The sequence below is a fragment of the Mustela lutreola genome, chromosome 14 (genome assembly GCF_030435805.1).
Source record: "Mustela lutreola isolate mMusLut2 chromosome 14, mMusLut2.pri, whole genome shotgun sequence".
Classification (NCBI taxonomy): domain Eukaryota; kingdom Metazoa; phylum Chordata; class Mammalia; order Carnivora; family Mustelidae; genus Mustela; species Mustela lutreola.
The window spans coordinates 43,615,972-43,643,034 of NC_081303.1; the positions used below are offsets into that span (position 1 = coordinate 43,615,972).

At 39.1% G+C, this 27,063-nt stretch overlaps 1 protein-coding gene across 3 annotated transcripts in view; it reads left to right on the forward strand.

Moving 5' to 3' along the window:
* Window positions 1-818: 818 nt before the first annotated feature.
* Window positions 819-27,063, forward strand: part of CRB1 (crumbs cell polarity complex component 1) — a 148,395-nt gene continuing 122,150 nt past the window's right edge. For 2 of the 3 annotated variants that reach the window (XM_059145900.1, XM_059145902.1), the window contains exons 1-3: window positions 819-1,278; window positions 21,544-21,739; window positions 24,680-24,819. In XM_059145900.1, coding sequence (XP_059001883.1) covers window positions 834-1,278; window positions 21,544-21,739; window positions 24,680-24,819 — 781 coding nt within the window. In that variant the 5' untranslated portion in view covers window positions 819-833. The remainder of the gene's footprint in view (window positions 1,279-21,543; window positions 21,740-24,679; window positions 24,820-27,063) is intronic. The other variant, XM_059145901.1, reaches the window with a different exon arrangement.

Sequence of the window (27,063 nt, forward strand, 5' to 3'; positions counted from 1 at the left end):
TTCTATTTTTTTAAAGAACATAAATGGTAAGTGTGATAAAGCAGTCATAAACCAAGTTGTAACATTCACTTAAATACTAGTTTCAGGGGCCCGAGTGGCTCAGTGGGTTAAAGCTGCTGCCTTTGGCTCGGGTCATGATCCCAGGTCTTGGGATCAAGCCCCGTATGGGGCTCTCTGCTCAGCAGGGAGCCTGCTTCCTCCTCTCTCTCTGCCTGCCTCTCTGCCTACTTGTGATCTCTGTCTGTCAAATAAATAAATAAAATCTTTAAAAAAATATATTAGTTTCAGTTAGACTATATTCAGAGACAATTTTTATCTTATTTCCCAGTACACTCCAGAATCTTCCATGGGAGAATGTGAATTTCCAAAATGTACGTGTATAGGACAGTTTACCAGTTGCTTCAATTCACCCCACTGCTCAACGGCATTTGGCCCTGAGAAAGGGAAGTGGAGAAGCAAAGAACTCTCAAACTAGCTATTTTTGTTTCTTATTAGCAACTACATGACAAGACTGACAAATCACCATTCATGAAAACCCTCATCATTAGACATCATTTGATCAAGCTCATCAACAGAATGCAGCCAACTGTATTTCATGAATGAGTCTGAGATGACAGAAGAACAGAAAGATATTTAATTGTATCTTTAGCCATATATCTGTAAACTTCATCTTGATATTTTTTTATTCCCTTGTAGGTTCCTTTTGCAATAAAAATGACACCAGGTGCCTCTCAAATTCTTGCCAAAACAATTCTACATGCAATGATTATTCAAAGGACAATGATTGCCATTGTCCAGACGCAGCCATTAATTTGGACAAAGACTGTGACAGCATGAGAGACCCATGCTTCTCCAATCCCTGTCAAGGAAATGCCACTTGCGTGAACACCCCAGGAGAAAGGAGTTTTCTCTGCAAATGTCTGCCTGGTTTTAGTGGGACAACCTGTGAAACCGCCATTGTTTCCTGTGGCACAAACGCCTGCCAGCACGGAGGTGTTTGCCGTCAGGACCCTGTTCACCCTGTCTGCATCTGTCCTGACGGATATGCTGGAAGGTTCTGTGAAAACGATCTTGATGAGTGTGCTTCCAGCCCCTGCCACAATGGGGCCATGTGCCAGGATGGAATCAACGGCTATTCCTGCTTCTGTGTCCCAGGATATCAAGGCAGGCATTGTGACCTGGAAGTGGATGAATGTGTCTCGGATCCCTGTAAGAATGAAGCCACGTGCCTCAACGAGATAGGAAGATACACTTGTATTTGTCCCCAAGACTATTCTGGTAAGTCTATCACATGTGAGGACCAGAAGAGGTAGTTAGCTTTCCCTTCTTTTAGTATGACAGAAGCAGAAGTGACTTTTTAGGTCTCATCCAATTGCTTATGAAAATGGTCTTGGCGGGAATTAATCACTAGATAGAAAGCTCCCTGAACCATGAAAATTCCCAGAGCCTAAATATTTGCCAACTGTCGCTGTTGTTTTAAATGGAGCCTTCCCATTATTTAATTCTCAGATTCAGCCTCGAGTTAGTGGGCTCTATGGCGCCTTGCTTTCCAGGTCAGGGCCCTTCAAGTTTCCTCATGAGAAGATGCCTTTTGTGCTAGCGAAAGTGTGCCAGGAATGCCCACGCCTGCGACTGCAGCCTGCTGGGAAGGCAGGCCATGGAATGGACAGACGTTAGGGGTTCTAGAATGTGAGCAACAGATGAGTGACAGCACGGCTGATGGAGCATGGTAAATAAAATAAACCACAATTTTATTAATAAGGAAGTCACTTTTCTAAAATAAAGAAGTCACTTCTTTAATTTCTTGGAAAGAGCAAACAGTAGTACCTCCTGTCTATTCACAAAGTTCCTGTTGACGTGGTATTTGAGCACAGAGTAACAGGCTGACCATTCATTCACTAAAAGGGTACGTGCCATTTACTATCCTCAGGCTCAGTGTCTACACTCACCCTCCTGAACCAGTTACCCAGTCAGGTCATTTCTTCCTGGTGACCATCCTTCTTGCCCTGTTTTACTCTTTGGAGTCTGTACAGTAAGGGGCAACTCATGTCATCTATGCTTTCTCACATTCATTATTCTAACCTGCTCACAGCTTTCCTGTGCTTCCTGATTCACATCTGGGTGACATTATTTACATTTAAATGCCACTTTTCCCAGATCTCTTGCTACTTTTGTAACCTCCTGCGGTATCTGACTTTCAACTTACCTTCTTCTCTGAACCCTTTCACACTTAACTTCTCTGTCTTGTCATTCTTTTCCTGAGGATGTTAAGCAATATATTTGGAAAGTACTTCTCTTCAAAATTTATACCAGAATCCTCCAATGTCATCTTGTTAAAATTATACATTCTGAAATATCGCTTTTATAAAATAGCTATATCCCTAGTTGCTCTGTCATGAAATTTGCTCCCTTTCCCTTAATCCTTACCTACAACCAATCCACCAATCCTCAAAGTCTCTCTGGACAAGATGTCTTCCAAATTGAGCTCCTCCATTTTTTTTTATCAGTGCCTTTGCTCATGTCCTCATCATCTTGTGTATACTTATTATACAACCTCCCACACTTTACCTCCAGCCTCTACCTTCAAGTTATTCTGAACAGTGCCTCTGAAATAATCCTTCTAAAATAGATCTGACTGTGCCATTCCTTCTGAAGAAGCTTGAGAGCTGCCCACCACACAGAATAATTTTAACATCTCATCGAAAACCCTTCACAATTTGTCCCTTACATATTATCTCTACAGCCTCTTCCACCAAGGCATTCCCTTTCCCTGAATTGTCTTCATTTTCTACTCAGGTGGTTTCCCTCCCTCTGGGAGGTCCTTCTTCAAGTCAATGTCTACTCTGTGAAGTTCTGTACTTGCAGAACTTTGTTCATCTCTCGCCTAACTCAAGAAACATTTCTGATTTACTCTCTGCTAAAATAATACTTCTAAGCGGCTACAGTAATTATTACTTCTGTAGCAGTCTGTGCCTCTATTAAAGAACTCTGTCCTATTCTTCAGATATTTGTGTTTTTGTCTCTTCCCACTGAAGTATTAGTTCCGAAAGGACAGAAGTCATGTCTTATATGTATTCTTTAATTCATCGACATTTGGAGGTATTTATTACATGTCAGCATTCGTATTAAGACATACATTTGTATTAAGACACCTTAGGAATAGTACTTAAGGTGCCCAGCGTAGTGAGTAATGGCTGCTTAATAAACTGTTTCTGAATTGTTCTAACTGCCTAAATTCTTGTGTATACTTACTATACACAATATTTTTCTGGGCACCCTCTGTGGTAATGAAATTGAGGTAAATAGATATTAGAGTTTGCCTTCTCTACGCATATGTTATGATTGTAGAATGATGTATTAAGTGGAAATTTTTTTTATTATTGATTGCCTTCAACTACCAATATTAAACTAAAACTTACGAGGAACAATGGAGGGGTTTATGAAACAGTACTTATACAAGAAATTTCCTTATTTAGATGCCAAATTGTCATGTTCATTGTTTAAAATTGAGTTACAGCAATTCAATTTCAGTTTTTAAAATTTTTGAGTAAAAATAAGAGATACATTTTTGTGGGGCTGGTGTGGGATTGCTTTTGTTTATAATGGACACATTTACCAACTGCTTTGGTTTATCAAGATAGTATCTTCTATTTCCTGCTGCTAGTACAATAGTGTGAATGGTGACTAAAAGAAACAGACATGACATCAGAGAAATGTCTCAGCCATTTTAGCTACAGTGTTCTGAAATAGTCTTGTAATTGCAAAACACAGCTTGAAAAAGGATGTTTTACAATGTATGTGTTTTTATTTTTTGCATTTCAATTAATTGGATCATAATGAATCCTTTCAGTGGTATAAATTAGGCATAAAAGATGTCAAGGGTATATTCCAAATGTAGTAAACTACCTCCATTATAATACTTTACAATGAATTAACTTATACTGTGGATATATCGTATCACAGCTGGACCCAATGAAAATCAATGCCTTTTTCTCATTATAATATTAGCTCAAAGCCCACAGTGAGGACACTTCCCTTGCTCAAACCCTGATATAATAGAGTTGTTCCCTATTTGACTATGTTCTTCTATTGTTTTCTAAGAAATCAGCTAAATTTTATTATTTTAGCTCTGCTGACATAACTATAACTCGCTTACAGACAGAGTTTAAATGACACTCATCAGGTAGTAAGAATCATGTCTGTTATGAGCTAGTTAGGTTTATTCGGACACAAAGGTGCAATTTTAGGCTTGATCACCAGTCTCCCCAAGTAAAACAGCCCGCATTCTGGGAGCTCATCAGTGGTTCCCAGCCCTGACTAGACAGCAGCCATCACCCACAGAGATCTGAAACAGAGATGCTCAGACCCCCACCTTCAGAGAGTCCAATTTAACTGACGATTCTAATGTATAGCTAGGGCTGGGAGCCAGAAATCAGATTTATGTGAACTTAATTTAGAAACTTTTCTTGAAATACCCCCCCATCTAGGCCCACAAGGAGGCTTGCTTACCTCAGTGCCATCCCCCGGCTACCAGTATTTGTGGCAATTAATGAGAAACTCAAGGAAGGTCTATAGGACCAGGGGAAAAGCCAGAGCTCGGAAGGGAAGAAAAAGAATTAGTAATCAGCATGGATGCGTACTTTGGCTCAACCTAGACCTCCCAATGAATCTTGGAAGCTATTACAATAACCTAGCTGCTGTGCGGTACATCCAAATTTAGAGACTCATAAAGAAGCTGGCTTCCAGGGAAAAGCCTGTGCTCCTCAGAGCAGCAAAGTAAGAAAACGTAATAAATTTTAAAAGACAGAGAGGTAGGAGAGGAAAAAGAGCTGTAGCACACGGAGAGGGGGTTCACACTGCGGGAATCCTACTCTGTGCACTCCACTGTGTTTCCTAAGTGGTGATTCATGAACTACAGAGATAGGCTTAGAGAGAGCTGCTAAAGAGGTTGGTGAGAATATGCCAGGCATAAGCAAAAACTCCAATTTAAGCTGAAAGTAAACAGCTGCAAACTTCTTTTAATGAAAAGAATATTCACCTTGAGCATGTGACTGCTTTGAGTTCAAGTTTATGCAATACATCATTCTTTCACTGAGGTCTTTCTTAAAACGAGCAGATTGATGAGGGAACATTTTTCACTTAAGATGCCTGCAATATGAGAAAAACGGGGCCACGAGAGGGCAGGGAAAGGGCAATCAGATGCACGATGAAGCAAAACACTGCAGGAAAATATCTTATTTCCTCCATTATAAAATAGGTTTTTGGCATAGAAACAATCTTGTGGAAAATAAGGAAAAAAAAACCCACTTCATCAAATTTACTTATTGATTATAAGATGCATCTTTATTTCAGAAACGAAATCTTATGAAAAAAATTCATTTTATATTCAAGAAAATGTGTTAGTATAGGGAGACTAGTTAGAAGACTAGGTAGCAAATGGAGAATAGTTAGTTAGAAACTCACTGCAATACCAGGAGTAAGACATTAGGATCTGGCCTGAAAAGGATCTGGACCTAGATGTAGGTCCAGGAGTAAGACATTAGGATCTGGCCTAGATGTAGGGTTCAGTAAGAAGATGACTCACTTACCATTTACTAAAGCCAGAATATTCCCAAACTTATTTATACCCATGAAAAACTTGAAATCTCTAATATGAAAAATAAGAATGCTTTGAAATTTCAATTTTCATCTCCAACTTAATAAACTTATCTCTGTTGGTAGTTCTCAAAGTTTAGCATGTATCAGACTCACCCAGAGAGCTTATTAAAATACAGTTTCTGATTTAGTAGATTTGTGGTGGGGGCTATGCATTTATAACAAGCTCCCATGTGATACTGATGCTGATGTTGCTGGGGTGGGGGCCACAGTTTGAGAAACCACTGATATAGACAATGATGAGGATTTTCATGTGACAGCACAAAGTAGAGTGTGTGTGTAGTATTTATTGATAGTAACAGTTCTGGATAAATGATATGAATAAAAACAACTATCTGTTGAATTCATTCAGTTGTTTATTTTGTCAATACACAGACAATTCTGCATGTATATACATCGAAGTAGGCATTGCAAATATAGTAGGTTCTGCAAATATAAGAATAAAGTGATGAAAAAGTCCTCTTACATTCTAGAGGAAAGAGACAGATGTGTATAAAATAAGTAATAAATTAAATATTTAGTGGGCTAAGTGGTGATAAATACAGTGGAGAAAAGTAAAAGTAAAAAAAGGGGGGGGGAGATTTAAGAATTGAACTTTACATTAAATGACTAGGGAAGGGCTTACTAAGAAAGTAACACATGAGTAAAGTTCTAGAGAGGAAAGGAAGGGAGTCAGGCAAATGTGTTGTGGAATAGCATTCAAAGCAGAGGAACATTCAGTGCATATTTAATGCATTCAGTGCAAAGGCCCTGAGGTCAAAAGTACTGGAATGTTTGAGAAGCAGCAAAGAAGCTGATGTGACTAGAGTGGAGTAAACAAGGAGAAGGAGACATAATCGACTACTGGGGCTGGTGGGCCATTGTAAGGACTTTGGCTCTTGCTCTTAATAAGACGGGAAGTTGTTGGATAGTTTTGAGCAGAGGACAGAAATGATTTGACTTACATTTTAAGAAAATCTCTCTCCTTGTTATGTTGAGGACATACTGAAGTAAGTGGGTAAGGTAGAACTAGGTGTCCAATAATACAATAATCTAAGTCAATGGACTATTATTAATTGGGGAAAAGCAAAGAAAGGTATCAAGTTTTAACAACACCTTTTTCCTCTTTTAAAATTTCAGATAAGAATTAACACAGAGGATCATGGTTCATGCAAACAAAATGTGTGCACACCTTTACTGACCTGCTCTCTATTGCCCTCTGGTGGGAAGTCTAGATAATGCAGGACAGGTCTAGCCTGGAGTACAGTTCCTGCAAGTGTGGTGCTTTACCAGTTTCTATCAACTGCATTGTCATACAGTCTCTCACATGCACACTTGAAACTTATTCTATCTTTCTGCATTACATGGTTATTCATTTATAATTTTCTATCAGACCTTCTTCCATTAATAATTTTTTATGTTCTTTTCTGTGCCTACTCCAATAATCTTCATCCATTCTGATGAATAAGACCAGCAGATATGATGTCACTAACGCTGATGTTGCCGTTACAGTGGCCCTTATCAATTTGAATTTCAGCCAGTTTGGAAATTTGAATGAGGCTTATGTTCCATCTTTTCTAAATATATTTTTGATTAACTAAATCACTTTTCTAATATCATTTTTGTATGACAAATCAGATAGATAATTTAATGGTCATGAACATAACTTAGGGAAATTAAAGTATTATATATTATAAAATCTAAGCTTATTTTATGAGAAAAATTGTTATTATAATTATGATTACCATTACTATTGAAAGTTTTTTACTGATTACTGATTGAAGTTTTTCTTAAACTTAATATGTTAATAATAATTAATTAATAAGTTAATAATAAATTAAAAGGAAGTTAATACATAAATGATTTGATAAACTTAAACCAACTTATTGGGAATAATTAATTGTCTGTATTTGTGTAAGGATATACAATATGTAAGATATGAATTCAAAGAACACTTACATATTGTTTCTGTGACCATCAACCAAAATATTTCACATTTCACTCACCATCTGGTATATATGCCCGTAACTAATATTTTTCACACCCAAAAGGCAAATAACGTGCACCAACCAGAAAAGAGTATTTGAATTTCCCAGGTAGTATCTTCATGTCTTCAAAAGAAAATGACTATTTTTCTATGTGCTCTTAACTCTAGAAGTTGATCACTTTTTGTAGTGTCATATAAAAAAACTAAACACTTGTTCAGGCTTTTGCTCAGAACGAGAGCCATGTGAAATACTTTTATGAAGAAATGAAGTTACTGGCTTTTGCCAAATGTTTGTTGAATGAGTGAACAAAATAACACAAATTACACATTCAGCAAATATTTATGACATACTTGCATGGCACTGGACACTGTGCCAGACCGTGGAGACATAAAAATGACTAAGAGAAAATTTATTATCCCTGACAAATACTCACAGTTTATTCTGGGAAGAGGCGTGCAAACAAAACTCACGGTCTCTCGCTAGACAGAATGCTGAGGAAACACCAAGAAAGGAACCCATGACACTGCTTAGGGCCAGGAAGATCTTCAGAGAACAAGCAGCCTATGAGCAAAGCAAAAATGCACTTCTTTCAGGATGCTGAGCTGAAACTCACGTCCTCTGACAACATTTATTACCACTATTATTGTACGAGTAATAATGAGCTGAGGAACAAGGGGGGGATGACTACAGGGGCTTTAGAAAGGGGTGAACATGGGGTGCCTGGGTGGCTCAGTGGGTTAAAGCCTCTGCCTTTGGCTCAGGTCATGATCCCGGGGTCTTGGGATCGAGCCCCGCATCAGGCTCTTTGCTTGGTGGGGAGTCTGCTTCCCCCTCTGTCTCTACCTGCCTTTCTGCCTACTTGTGATCAGTCTCTGTCTAATTAAAAAAAAAAAAAATCTTAAAAAAAAAAAAAAAGAAAGGAGCGGACGGCTCTTCTGTCATTGTTGCTTTGACCTGGTTTGTGGTGTAGCTAGTAGTTGCGAATGGCAATGCTCCATTTTAAACTCCCCATCTGAGTACTTCTCTGATTTCCTGGCTACCAGCAGGGTGTGTGTGTGCAGGCCTGAGTGAGGAGGGGAAGAGCTAAAAAATACGCAGTAATATTAAGTGTGGGTGAAATGGAGAGACTGTGGAATCTGAAAGCAGAAGACAAGGCTTCCAGTTCCACCTCCGATGCAGTCTAGTGGTTTCTAGTGGTTTGACATTGATAAATAGTTCTCAACTGTGTCCTCACTCTAACACACAGGCATTATAATACCACCTAACTCTCAGGGTCATGGTGACAATGAAATGACTTACTCAAAGTTTTTCCATAAACTATGAAGCCGTGAAAATGCTGGTTGTCACTAATTTAATATCTTCAAGTATTGCTGCTAGCATTTAACAATATTTACCTATACTTTTTATAAGAATCCGTTTCTTTTTTTTTAATATCTTATTTATTTATTTGACTGAGAGATCACAAGTAGGCAGAGAGGCAGGCAGAGAGAGTGAGAGGGAAGCTGGCTCCCTGCTGAGCAAAGAGCCTGACCCGGGGCTTGACCCCAGGACCCTGAGATCATGACCTGAGCCGAAGGCAGCGGCTTAACCACTGAGCCACCCAGACGCCCCAGGAATCTGTTTCTTAAACTGAACAGCTTTTTTTTTTTTTTAAATATATTAGAACCGTACTCAGAGATAAACTAACTGAGGTCATAATCTCTGTGCTCTATTATCAAGTTTAAAACTGGAAAATTATGATATGTGTAGGCAAGAATTTATTCTCTGAACCTGCCATATCATTGAACAAAAGAATTAGGACTGTATTTGCTTTATAACATTTCAAACATTCAGGAATTACAATTATCCTAATGGATAAAAACACAAGAAAGATATCATAATGATTAAAACATTGTAATTACAGAAGTGTGAAATGTATAACGTTGGCGTATTTAACATAAGATGCAAATATTATATTTCCCTATTATCTTCCCAAGAAACTCACAAAATTAAGCAAGATAGAAACCACTTATCAAAGTAGAGTGTATTTCAAACATAGCATCTTAGAGAGTTGGAAATGAGTTACTCTGAATTAAACTTTACTAATTTTATAAATGACAAAGTATATATATGCATACACATTAAATATAGGCAGTAGATTGAGGAAGCATACCTATTAATTAGGAATAGAACATTTTAGAATCAAATAACATCTTGCCACATGTTACGATATTTACGATAGCAGTAAAGTGAGAGGAATAGCACACAGACAGACTTTGGGACGAAGGAAGGAAGGGCGGGTTTGTTAGTACTGGGAGCAGCAGTAGGGCATGGGGAAGTAGAATCATATTTCCACTGACAACCGTATTCCTGAAAGTGTCATTAGATTCAAGAAAGCACTAGAACGCACTCCCTATTCTCTGTTGAGGGCTGACCCACAGGAGCCAGTCTTTCTATCCTATCCCTAGAACTACTTCTAGCCTCCGCGATCTTTCTAGAAAGCTGAGAATACTGCCACAGCGTCGAGAACATTCTTCAACGCGCACCGACGGTAGAAGGAATAGACGGGAGGGCAAATAGCGGTAAAACTTCAGAAAACCCGCAGAAAACGAGTTGAAGATGGAAAGCAGAGGTTATTCCAGTTATGTCTCTCTGTGAAGGCAAATCCTGTAGAAACGAAAAAGATTTCTGTATCTATAATGACAAAATAATGAAACCAGTTAATTCATAAAGAAAATAGCACATACCGCGCACAGGCGCATCTTGCCATTAACAGCCCCAGAGTTTGGGGGGAGTTCGAGGGTCGCGGAGACATAAGGTAACCGCCCAGGAGCAGCACCCCCCCCATACCCAGTGGCGCCGATTTCCCCAAAGGCAGGCGTGGGGTGGGGCGGGGGGGACCTGGCTGCCTGGCCAGGCGGGGCGCGCGGGTCTGGGGAGCCCCAGTCGCTGGCACTGCTGCAGCGGTCTCCGCTGGAGAGCCAGCTGCGCGTGTGGGACCCACTCCTTGCTCTGTGGCAAGCGGGAATCTGGGCCATCTCCGTTCTGTCCTGGGCTGTGACCCGGTTCAGGGGAGGCACTCCCTGTTCTGGGCTCTTGGGGAAAGGCAGGCATCTGGCCTCATTCAGGCCTGCACCTACAGAGGAGCCAGTTATTGGAGGAACTCTGAAGCCTTGCCTCGGGCACGGGGATACCCCGGAATAAAAGACATCTGGGATCAGTTATTCCTGGAGACGCCTTTGTCAGTATCAGGCAGCACCTTGGAATGAGGACTGTCACCTATTTGCAGCCGCTGCCTCAGAGTGATTCACAGAGCTGGGGCATCCCTGCACCCAGGAGGATCTGCAGGTGGTTGGCGCCAGACCCTAGCTCTTCCGGCCTGGAGGAGTACCGCTGCTGGAAACTTCCTGAAGGGGTCGGTACTGACCTTGCCCAGGGTGTCAGGGAAGTCAGGGATTTGGAAGCCATCCTGGGTCTGCAAGGGCCAGGTCACTAGAGTGGACTCTAATAGAAATAAACATCTGCCTAATTCCAAGTCACAACCAACCAACTGATGACTATTCCTCTTGAAGGCAGATTTGGGGCAATTTGACCTCCTTGCCAGGGCCAGGTGGGGCAGGCTTGACTGAGGATCCTTCAGCAAGAGACACCAGGGATTTCTAGTACCCAGAGGCTACTGGGGTTTTGGATCCAGAAAGGGCATATTGGTCTGGCACAGCTTTCTGGAACAAGCAGCGATCTGGTCCAGCTCTGGTTCCTAAACCAGGCCAGGACCGATTCAGGAGAGGCTGGGTTCCTATGGTGTTCTCTGTGGGAAACCAGGCATCTGCTGACGTCTAAGGCTGCAGCTTCACAAAGGGACCCTATCACTCCGAACAAGATATCTCTGGAATTCTGAAGCCTTGCTTGGGGGAACCAGGTGCCCTGGAATGAGAAACATCTGGGATTTCTGGTTCCTGGAGAGGCCTGGATTCCCCATCAGGTAGCGCGTCCAAACGGAGAGTGACTGTTGCCATCTTTGTAGCCATAGTATCAGGTTGTATTGATGTGGGAGGGGCCATGGGGCTGGGCCCTAGACCTCAGGCCTGAAGGGCTCGGATGCTCAAGCCCTGGAGAGAAGACTGTACAGCACAGGCTGTGCAGTGCAGTTCCATGTAGCTGGAGACTGCAGGAGGACCTCCGTCGAGAGATGCCAGCTCCCTGGAAAGGGGGTTTAGGGAACAAAGTGTGGAATTGCATCCCTAACCTACAGGCACCTGGTCCCCTGAAGGCAACCTAATGGGAATACGACTGCCTTGCCTTGGCTGGGTGGGTAGCCTGGCGTGTGGAGCATCCAATGAGAGGCCAGGGAGACCTGGACCATGGGCAGAGGGAGGCCAGGTCAGGGAGTAGACTTTTGTGGTAATAATAAAGTATTAATACCAATAAGAAATAATGGTAAAGTATATAAAGTAAGTAAATAGTATAAAATAATATATGAACCCATTTTCATATTTCATCAGAATGAATCACTGATAGTTACACTGATTTCATATATATCAGGAGACAAAAAAAATCTGTGGCTAAAATATAATACGCCAAGCGCACTTGTTATGGAGTGCCTTATAATTCCTAGATTTAAACCTATGACAGAGAAAAGAGCAGTCGTCAAATGGATAAAATTCAGTCATCTTTCAGAGATGAATCCCAGGCTTATAGAGTCTACTTTAAGTGATTATTTTGTAAAAGGTATTTTAGCGTTCTTGGAAAAGTTATATCTAATTGCATAAGCTAGAAATCTTACTAGGTAAAAACTCAAGATGTTCCCCTGAAAATTGAAAATCTGCCTTTAATCTTCCACAGCATCTTGCTCATCAATGTTATGCTTGTTTTACACTATTAACCAGAGCCCGAAGTCATCAGCCTCTTTGTTCTAGGATGTTAAAAATGTCATAACTATGATATAGCGGAGGAATGGGTGATATAATCTCTAGCTGTCGTGGTTAGGGGTGCTGGAGTACCTCTTTGCAGTGATACGTGGTTCAGACTCGCATGGATAATTGTTGTAATCAATCCACCATGCATCATTCTTTAAAGAACACAAGAATGGTGTATATAATTCTTATTCAGAAGGAAATAGTATGCATAGTGGCCTGTTAAATATTAAATATATTGAGCAGACTCTGAAACTTAGGATGATAACTAAAAGCTAGGTGTTGTTATTCCCAAAGCATGAGCTCTGCAGGTAACGAGAACGGTGTTGAGCGTGGTCTGTCGATGGCACACTGCATGCGTTGTGCATTCTCTCTCCCCACCGCAATGAGTGATGATCACATCAATGACGAGACCTGCTTCAGGCTGATAACATATGATGGGCGCTATCTTGGGGCACAGAATGTTACCATTGATCTATAATTGCTGAAGGATGCATATTGAGGTGCAAAATCTCTAATGCTGATCAGAAGTTTAAGGCACAGTCATTCAGAAACAGTGTTTCGTTTTAAACGTTTGCCAAAGCCATAAATCTGCCTTTACGCCTTTTGATTTAGAATGGGGCCAGGCTCGCAGAAGCATTGAGGACCTCTGTCCTGGCAGACCAGATTGCCTTCTGGGACAGATGATGGATTAGTCCATAGCGAGGCGCGATCATTCATTCAAAACTCATTGAGTGTTTTCTTTTCTTTTATTTTTTGAGCGTTTTCTATATCTAAGAATATGTGCTAAATGCTATAGATCTTAGTGTGAAAGGACAAAAAAAATTCACTTTGATGGTTTTATAGATAAAATGAACAAATAAGCATTTGTGGTAAAATATAATACGTACTTTTATATGACAGGGGATTATAAGAGAAGTGTCGAGTGGCACCTAAGGCAGACATAAGTAGTTAAGTAGAGTGTTCGGCATCATGGGATACTCAAACTCAATTCTTCAGAATGAATGAGAATTAACTCCCGGGGACTAGGAGTGAGGTGTGGGACATCACAAGCAAGGGGAATGCTATGTGCCGCCCAAAGATATGTGAGACGGTGGAGCGGTAAGAACATCACTGTAGGTGGTACCTATAGAGTCCACACCTTACTGAATCTTCTACCATATTCGAAGGCTATATCCCGGAGATAAGAGGAACTATTCTAAATTTTGATATCGTCAGACTTGTATTTTATAATGATCACTCTCAGAAATGTAGAGAATGACTTGAAAAAGAGATGTCAGTAGCAGTAGGACAAGAAGAGAGATGGTGAGTGTCTGAATAAGGTTGGAGCAATGGGGATGGCCCTTTAGATCCATTTCCGTGGGGGAAATGACAGGATTTGGTGACTAATCAGAATGTGGGAAATGAAAACAAGATGATGATAACTCCTAGAAATCCGGCCTGGGTGATTGGGAGATAATCCCATTCACGGAGAAGAGAAGTTTGGCAGGGATAGGGGTGTAGGCGATCAGTGAGGGCGGACGGAGGAGAGTTTCTATTTGGAATTGTGGAATGATGGCTGTTGAGATAGTTGGAGAAGACATCCTACAATAATTGGAATCAGAAGAGTAATGTGGCCTAGAGTTACAGACTGCTAATGTGTATCTTACATGAAGATGTCACCGGAAATTTCCTGATACTCATTAGAATGGTCACCTGCTTCTAGATCATTGTCTTTCTTAAACACAAATCAGGCAAAGACAACCCTTCAGTCTTTTCCAAAGTGTCTTTGATTCCTTCACCTTTGCTGGAATTTGATGAAACCACTTTCCACGCAACCCTTATTAAAGGGTTTTTTTGTTTTTGTTTTTGTTTTGCTTATTTTTTTTTTTTTAACTCCATTCTCAGAGCCAGGAGAGAAGGTTTGCTTTCTTGCTAACCCCCCTACTCCTGAAAGACCATTGATTCACCATTCATTTACTGCTTACACTACTCTTCTTTTCCTCACAAGCCATTACTTCCCAACCTCCAAGACACGACCAGCATTCTCAATAACTTCTGCTCTTTCCCAGCCAACTTCTTCACATTTGGTTCAATTCAGCAAAGCGTGCTGAACACCTGTCACGGGGCAGGTATTTGCCAGACACTGAGGATGCACATCCTTGAAGGACGTAAGGCCCTGGGCTGTGATGCAGGCTCATGGCCAATAGCACAGGCTCTAAACTCAGATGGTATCTAATGGAATCCAGCTCTACCACCTTCTAGCCTTTTAGTCTGTGTCAGGTTTCCTACTTTCCCTGTGCCTCAGTTTCTTTATGAAGAAAAAGAGCATAATGATAACGCCTCATGGGTGATTTTTCAAAGATCAAACAAAATCAAATAATGTACATAAAATGCTTAGCACAATACCCGATGTGAAATAAGCTCTTGGTGAATCTCAGCTCTTACTATTGATGATAAGGAAGGATCCTTGTCCTTAAAGCAGTTGTTGGAGATCAGCAAGTAACAAATAAGAAACTATAAAGCTGAAAATGCTATGAAAACACGAAAGGATGGAGCCAGTAAGGAAATTGGGGAGTATACTTCACTGAGGATGAGGCATTTAACATAAGTATGAAAGGATGACTTCATCATTTGGGACCCCTGGGTGGCTCAGTGGGTTAAAGCCTCTGCCTTCGGTTCAGGTCATGATCTCAGCATCCTGGGATCGAGCACCACATCCGGCTTTCTGCTCGGTGGGGAGTCTGCTTCCTCCTCCCTCTCTGCCTGCCTCTCTGCCTGCTTGTGATCTGTCAAATAAATAAATAAAATCTTAAAAAAGAAAAAAAAAAAAGGATGACTTCATCAGATGGACAAGTAGGAAAAAACCTTTGAGAGAGAGAGAGAGAATTGGTGTGTCCAAGCACTGGGAGGTTGGAGTCTATGGCGGGTTTGAGAAGAAGACAATGATCTGATACGACTGGCATAGAGAGTGCTGATAGAATTGTGAGGAGATATGAAACCAGAAGGATTACCAAAGTTTTTAGTTGTCAAAAATGAAGACTTTTCACTTTGTCCAGATCCAGTTGGGAGCAATTTCAGAATTTTATGGGCCATGCTTTTCGCATTTCTTGAGCTCCTTGTTTTCAGTGACCTGCTCCACTATCCCCCTACAGCCATACCCTGATGCAGTCTCAAGTTGGACCCTCTCATCCTTCCAAACCCTTTCCCACCGAGGTTCCCACATTCTGAACTTCCAGTGTCCTTGTTTCTGTTGAATGTTTACCTCATCTTTCGCAGAGTATCAACCACCTGGCTTCTCCACACTCATACCGTCCAAAGCGCCTTCTCTATCTTGCTGTTTCCTTAGGAGCCTGGGCTTTGTGGAGAGCTATTCTACTGATGGGCCTGTATTGTTTTCTGAGCCTTCTTGTTCTTGACCTGCAGTTATCTCCTTGCAGATTTGCAGTTCTGGGGAGCCCCTCGTTGTCTACTCTTTTCTCCTAATTTAAAGTCAGTTGAGCTACCTCAAATATTTACTACCAAAATAGTAGGCTATATATTTACTGTTGCTCATTAGCTGTGTCTATGTCCATTGTAGCCCTTTAAAAAAAAATCATATTTAGTATAGTGGCTCCTCCAAATCTGTCCAGTATGCCATCTCTATTTGTTTTCTTGGAATTGGAATCTTTTCCAAATTCCCTTTCAGGAATATGTTTGCTTCCAAAGACTTTTCAGAAATATTTTTTTAGCCTATCTACCCTGGGGAATTGAAGAAGGAATAGGAAAGAACAAATAGATTATAGGTAATACCTATTATAGATTATACCTATATCTATACCTATAATACCTATATACCTATATATCTATAATACCTATACCTATAATACCTATATACCTACAATACCTATAATCTATAATACATTATAGATTATAGGTAGTACCTACCATTCATTGAGCATTTACTATAATCCAACCTTGGTGTTAGCAATGGCAGAGCAGAGCTTCGTCCTAAGTGGTCTGTCTACAAAATCCATGTTCTTTCTACTCTTCCATGATGAATGGCAAAGGAAAAGGGAAAGGAAAATTATAATAGCAGGTACAGTTTTTATAATTTCCTAACTCAGCATGACACAAAAAGTATTTGCTGGACTCATTTGCAAAAGTATTTGTCTGCCTTGCATGCTTTAATTAGCATTCTCTATAAAACTATTTAATCTCCATCTACCCAGATCCTACATAGTTTTCTCTGCTCTACCATTCTGTACTATGGTGGCTTGGAAATTATGTGTGCCCTGATGTCTTTCCAGATTTCTATAAGGAAGTGGAGACAACTTCTCTCCTGGGATCCCAACACTTATCTGGCGTAGTATCAAATTCCCAACTCACCGAGGGTGAGGATGAAGAGTCTGGGACTTCTGTTCCTCCTTCATTTTTGCTACATCTTTAACTTTCTGTTTGTCTCTCACCTGAGGTGGGCCAAAACCTAAACAGTTCTGCTCATTTGAATATTCTACTCCAATCTTTCCTGTCTCGGGTCTGTGTATCAATCAGGTTTTGGTCAGAAAAAAAAAAAAAAAAGAACTCAGTCTATGTATATCATTTATAAAAAGCTTAAATGGTAATTAAGAGCTTATACACAGGCTCCATAATTTGTGGGTTCTGCTGAAAAATAAAAAATGTAGGGTCCGTTGTTCAAAAATTATTAAGAATTTTAAGATGGTGACAGAAATACAAATCAAGCAGAAGTCTGGGGTGCCTGGGTGGCTCAGTGGGTTAAAGCCTCTGCCTTTGGCTCAGGTCATGATCTCAGGGTCCTGGGATTGAGCCCTGCATTGCATCAGGCTCTCTGCTCAGCAGGGAGCCTGCTTCCTCCTCTCTCTCTCTCTGCCTGCCTCTCTGCCTACTTGTGATGTCTGTCAAGTAAATAAAAAAACTTAAAAAAAAAAAAATCAAGCAGGAGTCTGTTGGGCTTGAATTCTGACCTCTCCCAAAACACAAATTTCTCTGTTGAAGTTCTAAACCCTATGTCAAAGTACCTCAGACTGTGACCTTATTTGAAAATATGACCCTTCCATTGCACTACTGGGTATTTACCCAAAGGTACAGATGTGGTGAAAAGAAGGGCCATCTGTACCCCAATGTTTATAGCAGCAATGGCCATGGTCACCAAACTGTGGAAAGAACCAAGATGCCCTTCAACGGACGAATGGGTGAGAAAGATGTGGTCCATATACACTATGGAGTATTATGCCTCCATCAGAAAGGATAAATACCCAACTTTTGTAGCAACATGGACAGGACTGGAAGAGATTATGCTGAGTGAATTAAGTCAAGCAGAGAGTCAATTATCATATGGTTTCACTTATTTGTGGAGCATAACATGGAGGACATGGGAAATGGAGAGGAGAAGGGAGTTGAGGGAAATTGGAAGGGGAGGTGAACCATGAGAGACTATGGACTCTAGAAAACAACCTGAGTGAGGGTCTTGAAGGGGCAGGGGATGGGAGGTTGGGGGAACCAGGTGGTGGGTATTAGGGAGGGCACGTATTGCATGGAGCACTGGGTGTGGTGCAAAAACAATGAATACTGTTATGCTGAAATGAAATAAAAATAAAAATTTTTAGGGGCACCTGGGTGGCTCAGTGGGTTAAGCCTCTGCCTTCAGCTCAGGTCATGATCCCAGGGTCCTGGGATCGAGCCCCGCATTGGGCTCTCTGCTCAGTGGGGAGCCTGCTTCCCTTCCTCTCTCTCTGCCTGCCTCTCTGCCTACTTGTGATCTCTTTCTGTCAAATAAATAAATAAAATCTTAAAAAAAAATAAAATAAAAATAAAAAAATAAAAATTTTTAAAAAATAAAAAAAAACAAAGTTGTTGCAGATATTAGTTAATATTTGGCTGTGAGAAAATTTCTGAACTTCTTTCAACAGTTAATGCAAATTGAGTAGTTCAGAGTGAAATTATCTTGGACTATCAGGAATTAATGATCTGACACCTTAGGTCCCTATTTTTATGTAGGGATGCCTTTGTGGATATTAGCATAGTATTCATTATAATGAGTTACCAAGCTAATGACGTCTGTGGATTTTTCTTTTCCTGTCCTATACTTTCTTCTTTTGGTGCAGAGTTCTTCTTGTCCTGTGTGGTTTGTTTCTCCCTCCCACACACACTTTCTATTTTTTTATGTTTCATACTATTAACTATTAATGAATTCCAACAGATTGGTTTGGTTCCTGGGTGGATTTTTGTGAGATTGGTTTGGTTCCTGGGTGGATTTTTGTGAGATTGGTTTGGTTCCTGGGTGGATTTTTATGAGATTGGTTTGGTTCCTGGGTGGATTTTTGTGAAAGAACTGTACAATTATGAATTTTCTGTTTATTAGACAATCAACCACAGAAGTACTACTCACTGTGACTCTATTCAATTTCTGTTACCACATACAGTTACAGTAACATGGTGCTGTACTTACTAACACTAGGCATAAGGTGAATGTTTCCAGATAGAATGGGCCTCACAGTTCAGGTATGGTTTTGAAGGTTGAATAATTGTATATTCAGTAGATGTAAGCATGTGATTGACAGCAAGTATCCAAATGAAAAATGAAAATCATAGTTAGTTATCCATATGTTTTATGTATGAAGCCAGCATCTGGAAACACAAACACATCTGGATAACTGACTGTACTTCACCACATTTCATCTGGCTACTTTTGCATCATGCAGACATTGACCCAATAATTTTTGTCTATATCAGCAGTAGTGATAAGATGCAATAAAAATAGTATCATTAAATAATATCAAGATAATACAAATAAATCACCCCAAAGTAACCAGCTGAGTTGAAACTGTATCTAAACTACTCAAGCCCATTCTTATTTGTACATCAGGATCACTTTAAAGCTAACGTAGTTGAGCTGCAACATATAAGTGGAACTTCAGAATTTAAAATAATGGTTTAAAATGTATTTCTTAAGCACTAGGAAGTAATCTGGGTGTATATCAGATGGCTATATGAATTTTATTTGAGTTACAAGATAAAATTTAGAAAAGCTTTAACAAGTTCTAAACCACTGATTTGGCTTGATATATTACTACTTTCCAGCAAATATAGATGACTAAACTACCAAAGGACATAGTCCAACATCACATAGGCAAAGGCACTCTGGACAACCGGATTGACAATATGTATGTAGTGGGGAATTGTACATAGGAGTATGTAGTGATAGGAATTGCACAAAGACAGCTATTGACGAGTATGGGACACAGGCAAGAATACATATGAAATCATCATGCTTTGAGCCTACATATGGCAGGTACTGAGTAAGTGCCAGTTACCCGCTGCTCAGAGAGCATTATGGGAACCCACAATGACCACACATTCTTGGGTGGGCATAGTTCATTCTGCTTAAAGTTAGGATTGATCATTGCATTTCAGGTAATTTTGTGCCTTATAATTACTGAAGGTTAACCCCTTACCATATGAGTTGCTATATATGTTAAAAAAATAATTATAAGAAAAAATATTTTAAAGAACTTATTATTTTTATCTCACATTCTTGGAAAATAGAGATATCTATTGTCATTTGTTTTGCATGGCAGAAATAGAGATACTAAATTACTGCTGAAAAGCCATTTCAGAGAGAGTAAGAATGAGAATGTAGGTCTTCTACTGGTCAGTTCAGTGTTCCTTCTCTTGACATTACTAATGCCAAATACAACAGATATGATTGATCTCATTCCTAGACTGGGTGAGAAGTGGCCAGGCCTCACACGGCAAGCCATTTACCTGGCAACAAATACTACTGTTCCACAGCTTCCTATTCTTATCGACGTAAAATTTAATTTTTAAGTTTTTTTCTTCCTAAAAAAAAGCAACCAAATTTAATATGCTGGCATCCCTTTCAACTTAGGTATTTATAGAATCTAGTTGTAAATGGTCAGCAATGTTAGAATATTCAGCCACATTTTTTGTCAGGAAATGTGGCACATAATCAAACTATTAATAACTTCTGAGTCATTTGAAAATGCTTCAATATCATTTTAATACATAATTTATTATCCTGAGTTATAGGCATAGAAATAAAGATATGTAAAAATAGATACTCTCCATTTTGCATCTTTTAAAACATATGCAAATTTGACTATTGTCTATCAAATATTATTTTGACAGATTCAGTAGGGTAGTTTGTCTCCATGTGACTACTTTTGTAAATCTTAGACTTCTTTACTTACTAAATAATTTTCACTTACTATTTTGAGGGAAATAAATACATATATTTTAATGTAACATTACCTTAAAATGAAGTAGCTTCTAATAGTGCCACTGATTATATTAAGTTTAAATCAGAAACTGATTTCCTAATTGAAAATAGTATTTTACAACACTACAGAAAATTTAAATTAAAAAAAAAAGCCTCTGCAGAAGGAGCACTTAAGGAATTAATTGCACATTGTATTTGTCCAATAAATGTTGAAAGAACAAGTATTGTTTTTTCTTCTTCTAATAACATTTAGTATGTTTCGCCTACTATCATAAGCACTTTAGAACACATTATAATTGTGAGGTAATTACAAGTATTGGTCCCATTTTTCAGGTGCAGAAACCGAGATACGGAAAGGTTAAGAATAGTTCAAGGTCACACGGCTAATAAGTGGCTGTGCCAAGATCCCAACTCAGCTTGTTTGACTTTGGAGTCTGAGCTCTTACCCACTTCTTTACATGATGCCGAACTAACTGTTTAAAAATAATTTGAAAACATTGACCAGTCCCTTTTAAGCTTCCAACAAAAGTACAGTTAACAGTAACGTTGTTCTAAAAATGACTTGTTTGAACAGACTAAAGAGCCACAAGCTGTTGTATGCAACAGTTCTTTGTAAGTAACAGCTGCTGTGCATTGTGCAACTTCCCACAAGTGTGCCAGGAAGTTAATATCAATTACAATTAAGGAGGAAAATTATTTTGGGTAACATAACATTTGACAAGTGCTCTGGTAAATAAAGCACTGGCAAAGAGCTAAAATATGAATGCTGCACTAAAACTTTTCCTTTTATCTGTGCTGACTCTCTTAAAAGGTGTGAACTGTGAAATGGAATTTGATGAATGTCGGTCCCAGCCCTGCCGAAACGGTGCAACTTGTCGGGATGCTCTGGGGACCTATTTCTGTGACTGTCCCCCTGGATTCGTAGGTGAACACTGTGAACTCAATACTGATGAATGTGCCAGTCAGCCGTGCCTCCATGGCGGGCTGTGCGTAGATGGGCACAGCAGGTATGTTTTCTCCTGTTTGGGTGATTGGCTTAGAGAGAACTCATGGACCAATAGCTATTACACCACTCTGGGGAGTTTGGAGAGCTCATGTCCTTAGCCAAAAATGTTCATATTGCTTTACCCTTTAAGGGAAAACAAGTAGTAACATTCAGGTTTTACTTAAAAAATGCATCCTTTAGAGGACATTTGTCCCAAGAATGAGGATTTTCCAAGTCACTCTCATAATCGTTTAGAACTTTTATGATACAGAAAAATGCCAGTTTTTAAATTCCATGAACTAAACCTGTTGTAGATAGGGAAGGTGCAAAAACAAAGCTAGAGATCATTCTGTAAGTAAATATTAGGTTGTATTTATGTAATAACAAGCATATAAATCAAGCGGTGAAATAGAAATTCTTCAGGAATTTTATATAAAAACACTGTTGGAAAAGGCAGTGGTATTAAATTGATTATATCTTGAATTTTCAGGTTTTCGGGGAGTTGGGTGAATACTGTTGAAAGAGTAGAATGGCGAGAAGTAGCCATGTGATTCTGCTCCAAAGCAGATTCTATCATTGGCTTTTCAGTAAAATAAACAAACAAATAACACCTTAATATGATACATATAATAAATTTAGGTAATGGTATAAAATATTTTAGAGAACTTTCTGATACCTAATTTTTTTTAATAGGCTCCACATCCAGCATGGAGCCCAGCATGGGGTTAGAACTCACGACCCTGAGATCATGACCTGAGCTGAGATCAAGAGTTGGAGGCTTAACCAACTGAGCCACCCAGGCACCCCTGATACCTATTTTAACACAAATATTGAGTTATCAAATGCATAACAATTTGAACAGCATTAGTACCTAATGTCTTATTGGGTCCTTCAACAGCTCACGGGAAGGCAAGGTGAGCATTAATAGTCTCCCATTACATCAAGGTGTCTAAAGTTCAGGGAAGTTAGGTGACTCCCACAAGTTCACACTTGTTAATTGTCTGCAAAGGAAGGACTAGAATCCAATTCTCCTTTATTTAAAAAGATAGAATTTATCCCAAATCTGAGTTTCAAAGAGAATCAGACTCAAAAGGGGAAAGGGCACATATATTTCAACTATCAGCAAAATGATACAGTTTTAAATAGAACAATGTGGGGTGCCTGGGTGGCATACTTGGTTAAATGACCCAACTCTTGGTTTAGGCTCAGGTCATGATCTCAGGGTCATGGGGACTGAGCCCGAGTGGGGTCTGCTTAAGATTCTCTCTCCTCTTCTGCCTTTCCTCCTTCCCCCTCCCAAATAAATAAATAAATAAATAAATCTTTAAAAAAATAAATAAATAGAACAATGTAGATGTATATTTCTTTTGTAAACTGTAAAGCCTAACTTCTAATCACATTCCACATCTTGCCGCTGAGTTTCAGTTTTACCCAAATCATCCTCCAGGATGATTTTCAGTTTTACCCAAATCATCCTCCGCATTCCTGAAGGCAGGTTACTGACCACAGGCAGACACACCAGAATGCAAGTTTCCATACATGCAGTCCAGAGGAAGAGCAGGAGCTCCTTCCATCCATGCTTTGCTGTCTCCACAAAGCATCAGACAGAAAACACACAAAGCTTTTGCTTCCTATGGAAATGCAAGCAGAACAAGGCTGACTCCTGCTACCTTTCATTTCTTCAACTCATGTGCCATGAATAATTTTTTCATTTTACGCTTATTTCTCTTACTACCTAAATTTTGAGAAGATAACCCCAAGGTCAACAAGTACAACTTGATTTTCATTTCCCACAACAAGAAAGTACCACATTTGCTATGAGGTTAATGGGAAAGTCAGAAACTACACACACACACACACACACACACACACACACACACACAGAAAATAGGTTCTGGCAGACCAAAGGAATGTGCAGTAGAGTCTCTAATTCTAGGAACTGAGATCCACTAGTCAGCCTAAGTACATGGCTCTTGTCTCTAATGTTTTGTATACAGTAGATTTTTGGTAAATGTTTTTAATTAGTAAGAGGATTTATCGCTAGTAATATATACAAAATTTATAGTAACTTATTACATCTGCTAATATTTCAATTTCCTTTGTGAAATCTTAGTCTCTGTATTTGATGGTAAATATACGGACAAACCATAACGGACAGGACTCCAACTCTTTATATATTCATAGGCGTTCTTTCCTCCAGATCTTCGTTTTATCTAAGTTGAGTGTGCAAGCCCATCTTTTTACAGTACTAAGTCTGTGAGGAGATCCCATCTAAATTAAAAGACTCCTCTTGATAAAGTCAACAAGTTTCTCCATCAGATTTGTGTTCTGAATCTGTCAGATAATCTCACTCAACCAATGAATGGTTAGAAATAGCAAGACTCAAATAGTTCTGTAATGTAAAAATAAGAGAACATAAGTCACAGTTCATATAATGAGGGCTTTTCCTGTTTTTTAAATAATTTATTGTTTCATTTTTCATAAGGGACCTTATTAATGGGCTATATATATAAAAGAATGACACAGTGGTATAAATCATTCTCTCTTGCCTTCATAAATATTAACAACTTTATTTAGTCCTACTTAGTAGTAATTCAGTATTTTTCTGATGCTTCAGATACTGTGTTTATTCTTTTTATGCACATTTAATTATCACAATAACCCTTGACATAGGTATTATTATCTTCAATTTATGGGTGAGAAAACTGAAGTAAATCATCATGGTTTCCCAATCATTTTGCAGGAAGCCATACTATAAATTAAAAAAATTTAAAAAGATAATAAGATATTAGTATAGAAATACATAATGTTTTCAGGCTTACAGAGATGATTCCCTAGAGTTCTTGCTGTAAGTATTAAAACCATGCCTCGGGTCTCAGATGGTCAGGGGAAGAGACAGAATAAAGATATTTGATCTCGATATGACCAAGAGTTGATGTGAAAATTTCATTTTACTCTCCAGCTATAGCTGTAACTGCACGGGTAGTGGATTCACAGGGACACACTGTGAGACCCTGATGCCTCTGTGTTGGTCAAAACCCTGTCATAATAACGCTACATGTGAGGACAGTGCTGGCAATTACACTTGTCACTGCTGGCCTGGTAAGTGGCAAATATCTTCCTTTTGGGGGGGGGGGGGCTTAGAATAGAAACAAATCACTTATAGCAAACACGAAACTAAAAATTCTTATTGTTAAAAGTATAAAACCAACTCTTTCTTCTACTTACCATTGTTTAATTTAATTGTATTCTTCATTGTTCACACATACCTATTGCTACACTATGCATTGTCTAAAGTAGGTTACCAAGCTGCCCAATCATCAGAACTTTCTAGAAAAAATGGAGAGGAAAAAATGAATAGAAGAGTCAATTTCAGCATGGTCTTCATGGAGAAAAATTCACTTGAAGATGCTTCCTTTTCTTCCAAGATGTTTTCCGTAATACCTAGAATATATGGAAACTCATGAAACAGTATTAAAATCCTAGGAGATTATATTATAATTCATGGATTCAGTCAACATAATTATGATGGTCCCCATAGAGGATATAGAATATCCTAGAAATGGGTATATTCTCCTAGGCATTTATAATATAAGTGAGATTACAAGTTTAATATACATAAACCACAACTAAAAATTGCACATAAGGGGTAATTAAGCTGAGTGTAGAGGTGATACCAGAATCAGTAGAAAACATTATATAACACTCAAGTCAACAAGTCATCTTTAAATATTGATGTTAATGTTGGAAAAAAAAACCTGCTTGACATATTTTTAAACTAATTCTCACTTTGATTTCATTGATAAAAATAAAAGAGTATATCTCCTCTTTCTTGATCCTCTAGTAAAAAATGATAAACTTATGATGATACCAAAGTTTAAAGCTTACCAAGCATCTATCCATTTCTCCCTTTCATTTTACTGTCTAAAGAAAAAATAATCCTGTGGTTGGGGAGGAAATATGGAGATTGAGGTCAATCCAGTTGTTAGTAGCTTCCCATTGAAAGGCATCTCATTGTCTAAGGGACATTTAGCATGCTTTGGCTGCATATATTTTGTAGGTGAAAAACAAATGTGAGGGGCGCCTGGGTGGCTCAATGGGTTAAAGCCTCTGCCTTCGGCTCAAGTCATGATCCCAGGTTCTTGGGATCGAGCCCCACATGGGGCTCTCTGCTCAGCGGGGAGCCTGCTTCCCCCTCTCTCTCTGCTTGCCTCTCTGCCTACTTGTGATCTCTGTCAAATAAATAAATCTTTTAAAAAAACGTGAAAGTGGAAAAGGAAGCTCTGAATTCTGTGGCTCAGTAGTCTTTAGAAGTCATGTGTCTACCCACTTCCAGATAATGAATAGGGCCTGTTTCTTGCCCTTTGGTCAATGATTTAATTTAAATACTGAAAATAATCCAAAATGTGTTTTTCACTTTCTTGTGATCAATCAACACCCAGCATTCAATTAACACTCTGTACAAGATTCTATCTGGATATGGGTAGAGTAGACAATTTGGGAATAGAACAAATCTATCCCCTATTAACTGAGTGAACTAAGGTGGTTAGCTCTCAATTCTTAAGTTCCTCATCTGCAAATGAGGGGTGAAAAAATGACTTATATTATTATGAAGAATAAAATTATAAAAATAGGGCCTGGAACTCAAAAAAAGCAGCTGTTATTATGTACTGGGTTCTACAACAGGAGGTAGGAATTACATATGAGAATGGTTTCTGTTCTTTAGAGGGTTTGTAATGAAGTCAGGCAATTAAGAAGGCCTATCTTAAAAAAAAAAAGAGAGAGAGAGAGAAATCAATATGGGATCTGTTCATTCATGGATTCAATCATTTAAGCCATAGGGATTGCAGTACCATTTATATGTATCAGGGGTCTGGGAATCAAAAAGACATGGTCCCATCGTCCAAAGAATTTAAATTCTAGTAGACAGAGTTAAAAAAATGTGCATAGTACAATTTTTGGTACAGTAAAAGGTTATGATAGATTCCATAATAGGGAATAAGGGGAGAAGAAGTACAGAGATGGTCTGATCCAGTAGGCACCATTTTAGAAAATTTGAAAGATCACGAAGCATATCCCAGAAATGTACTCACTAACTGTGTGACTTTGGAGAAGTTACTTTACTGCTCTGAGCCTTGGTTTCCTTATCTGTAAAGCAAAGATGATAATGACATTCACTTTGTAGAATTACTTTAGAAAGAGATCCAGTAATATATATAAAGTTCCTACATCAGCCTAGACCATAGTAAGCACCCAATAAATGTTAACTAGGTACCAAAATTAAGAGACCCTGTGGCTGGCACGTAGTAGCTCATAATTGATTTAAGGAAAGAAGAGAGGAAGGGA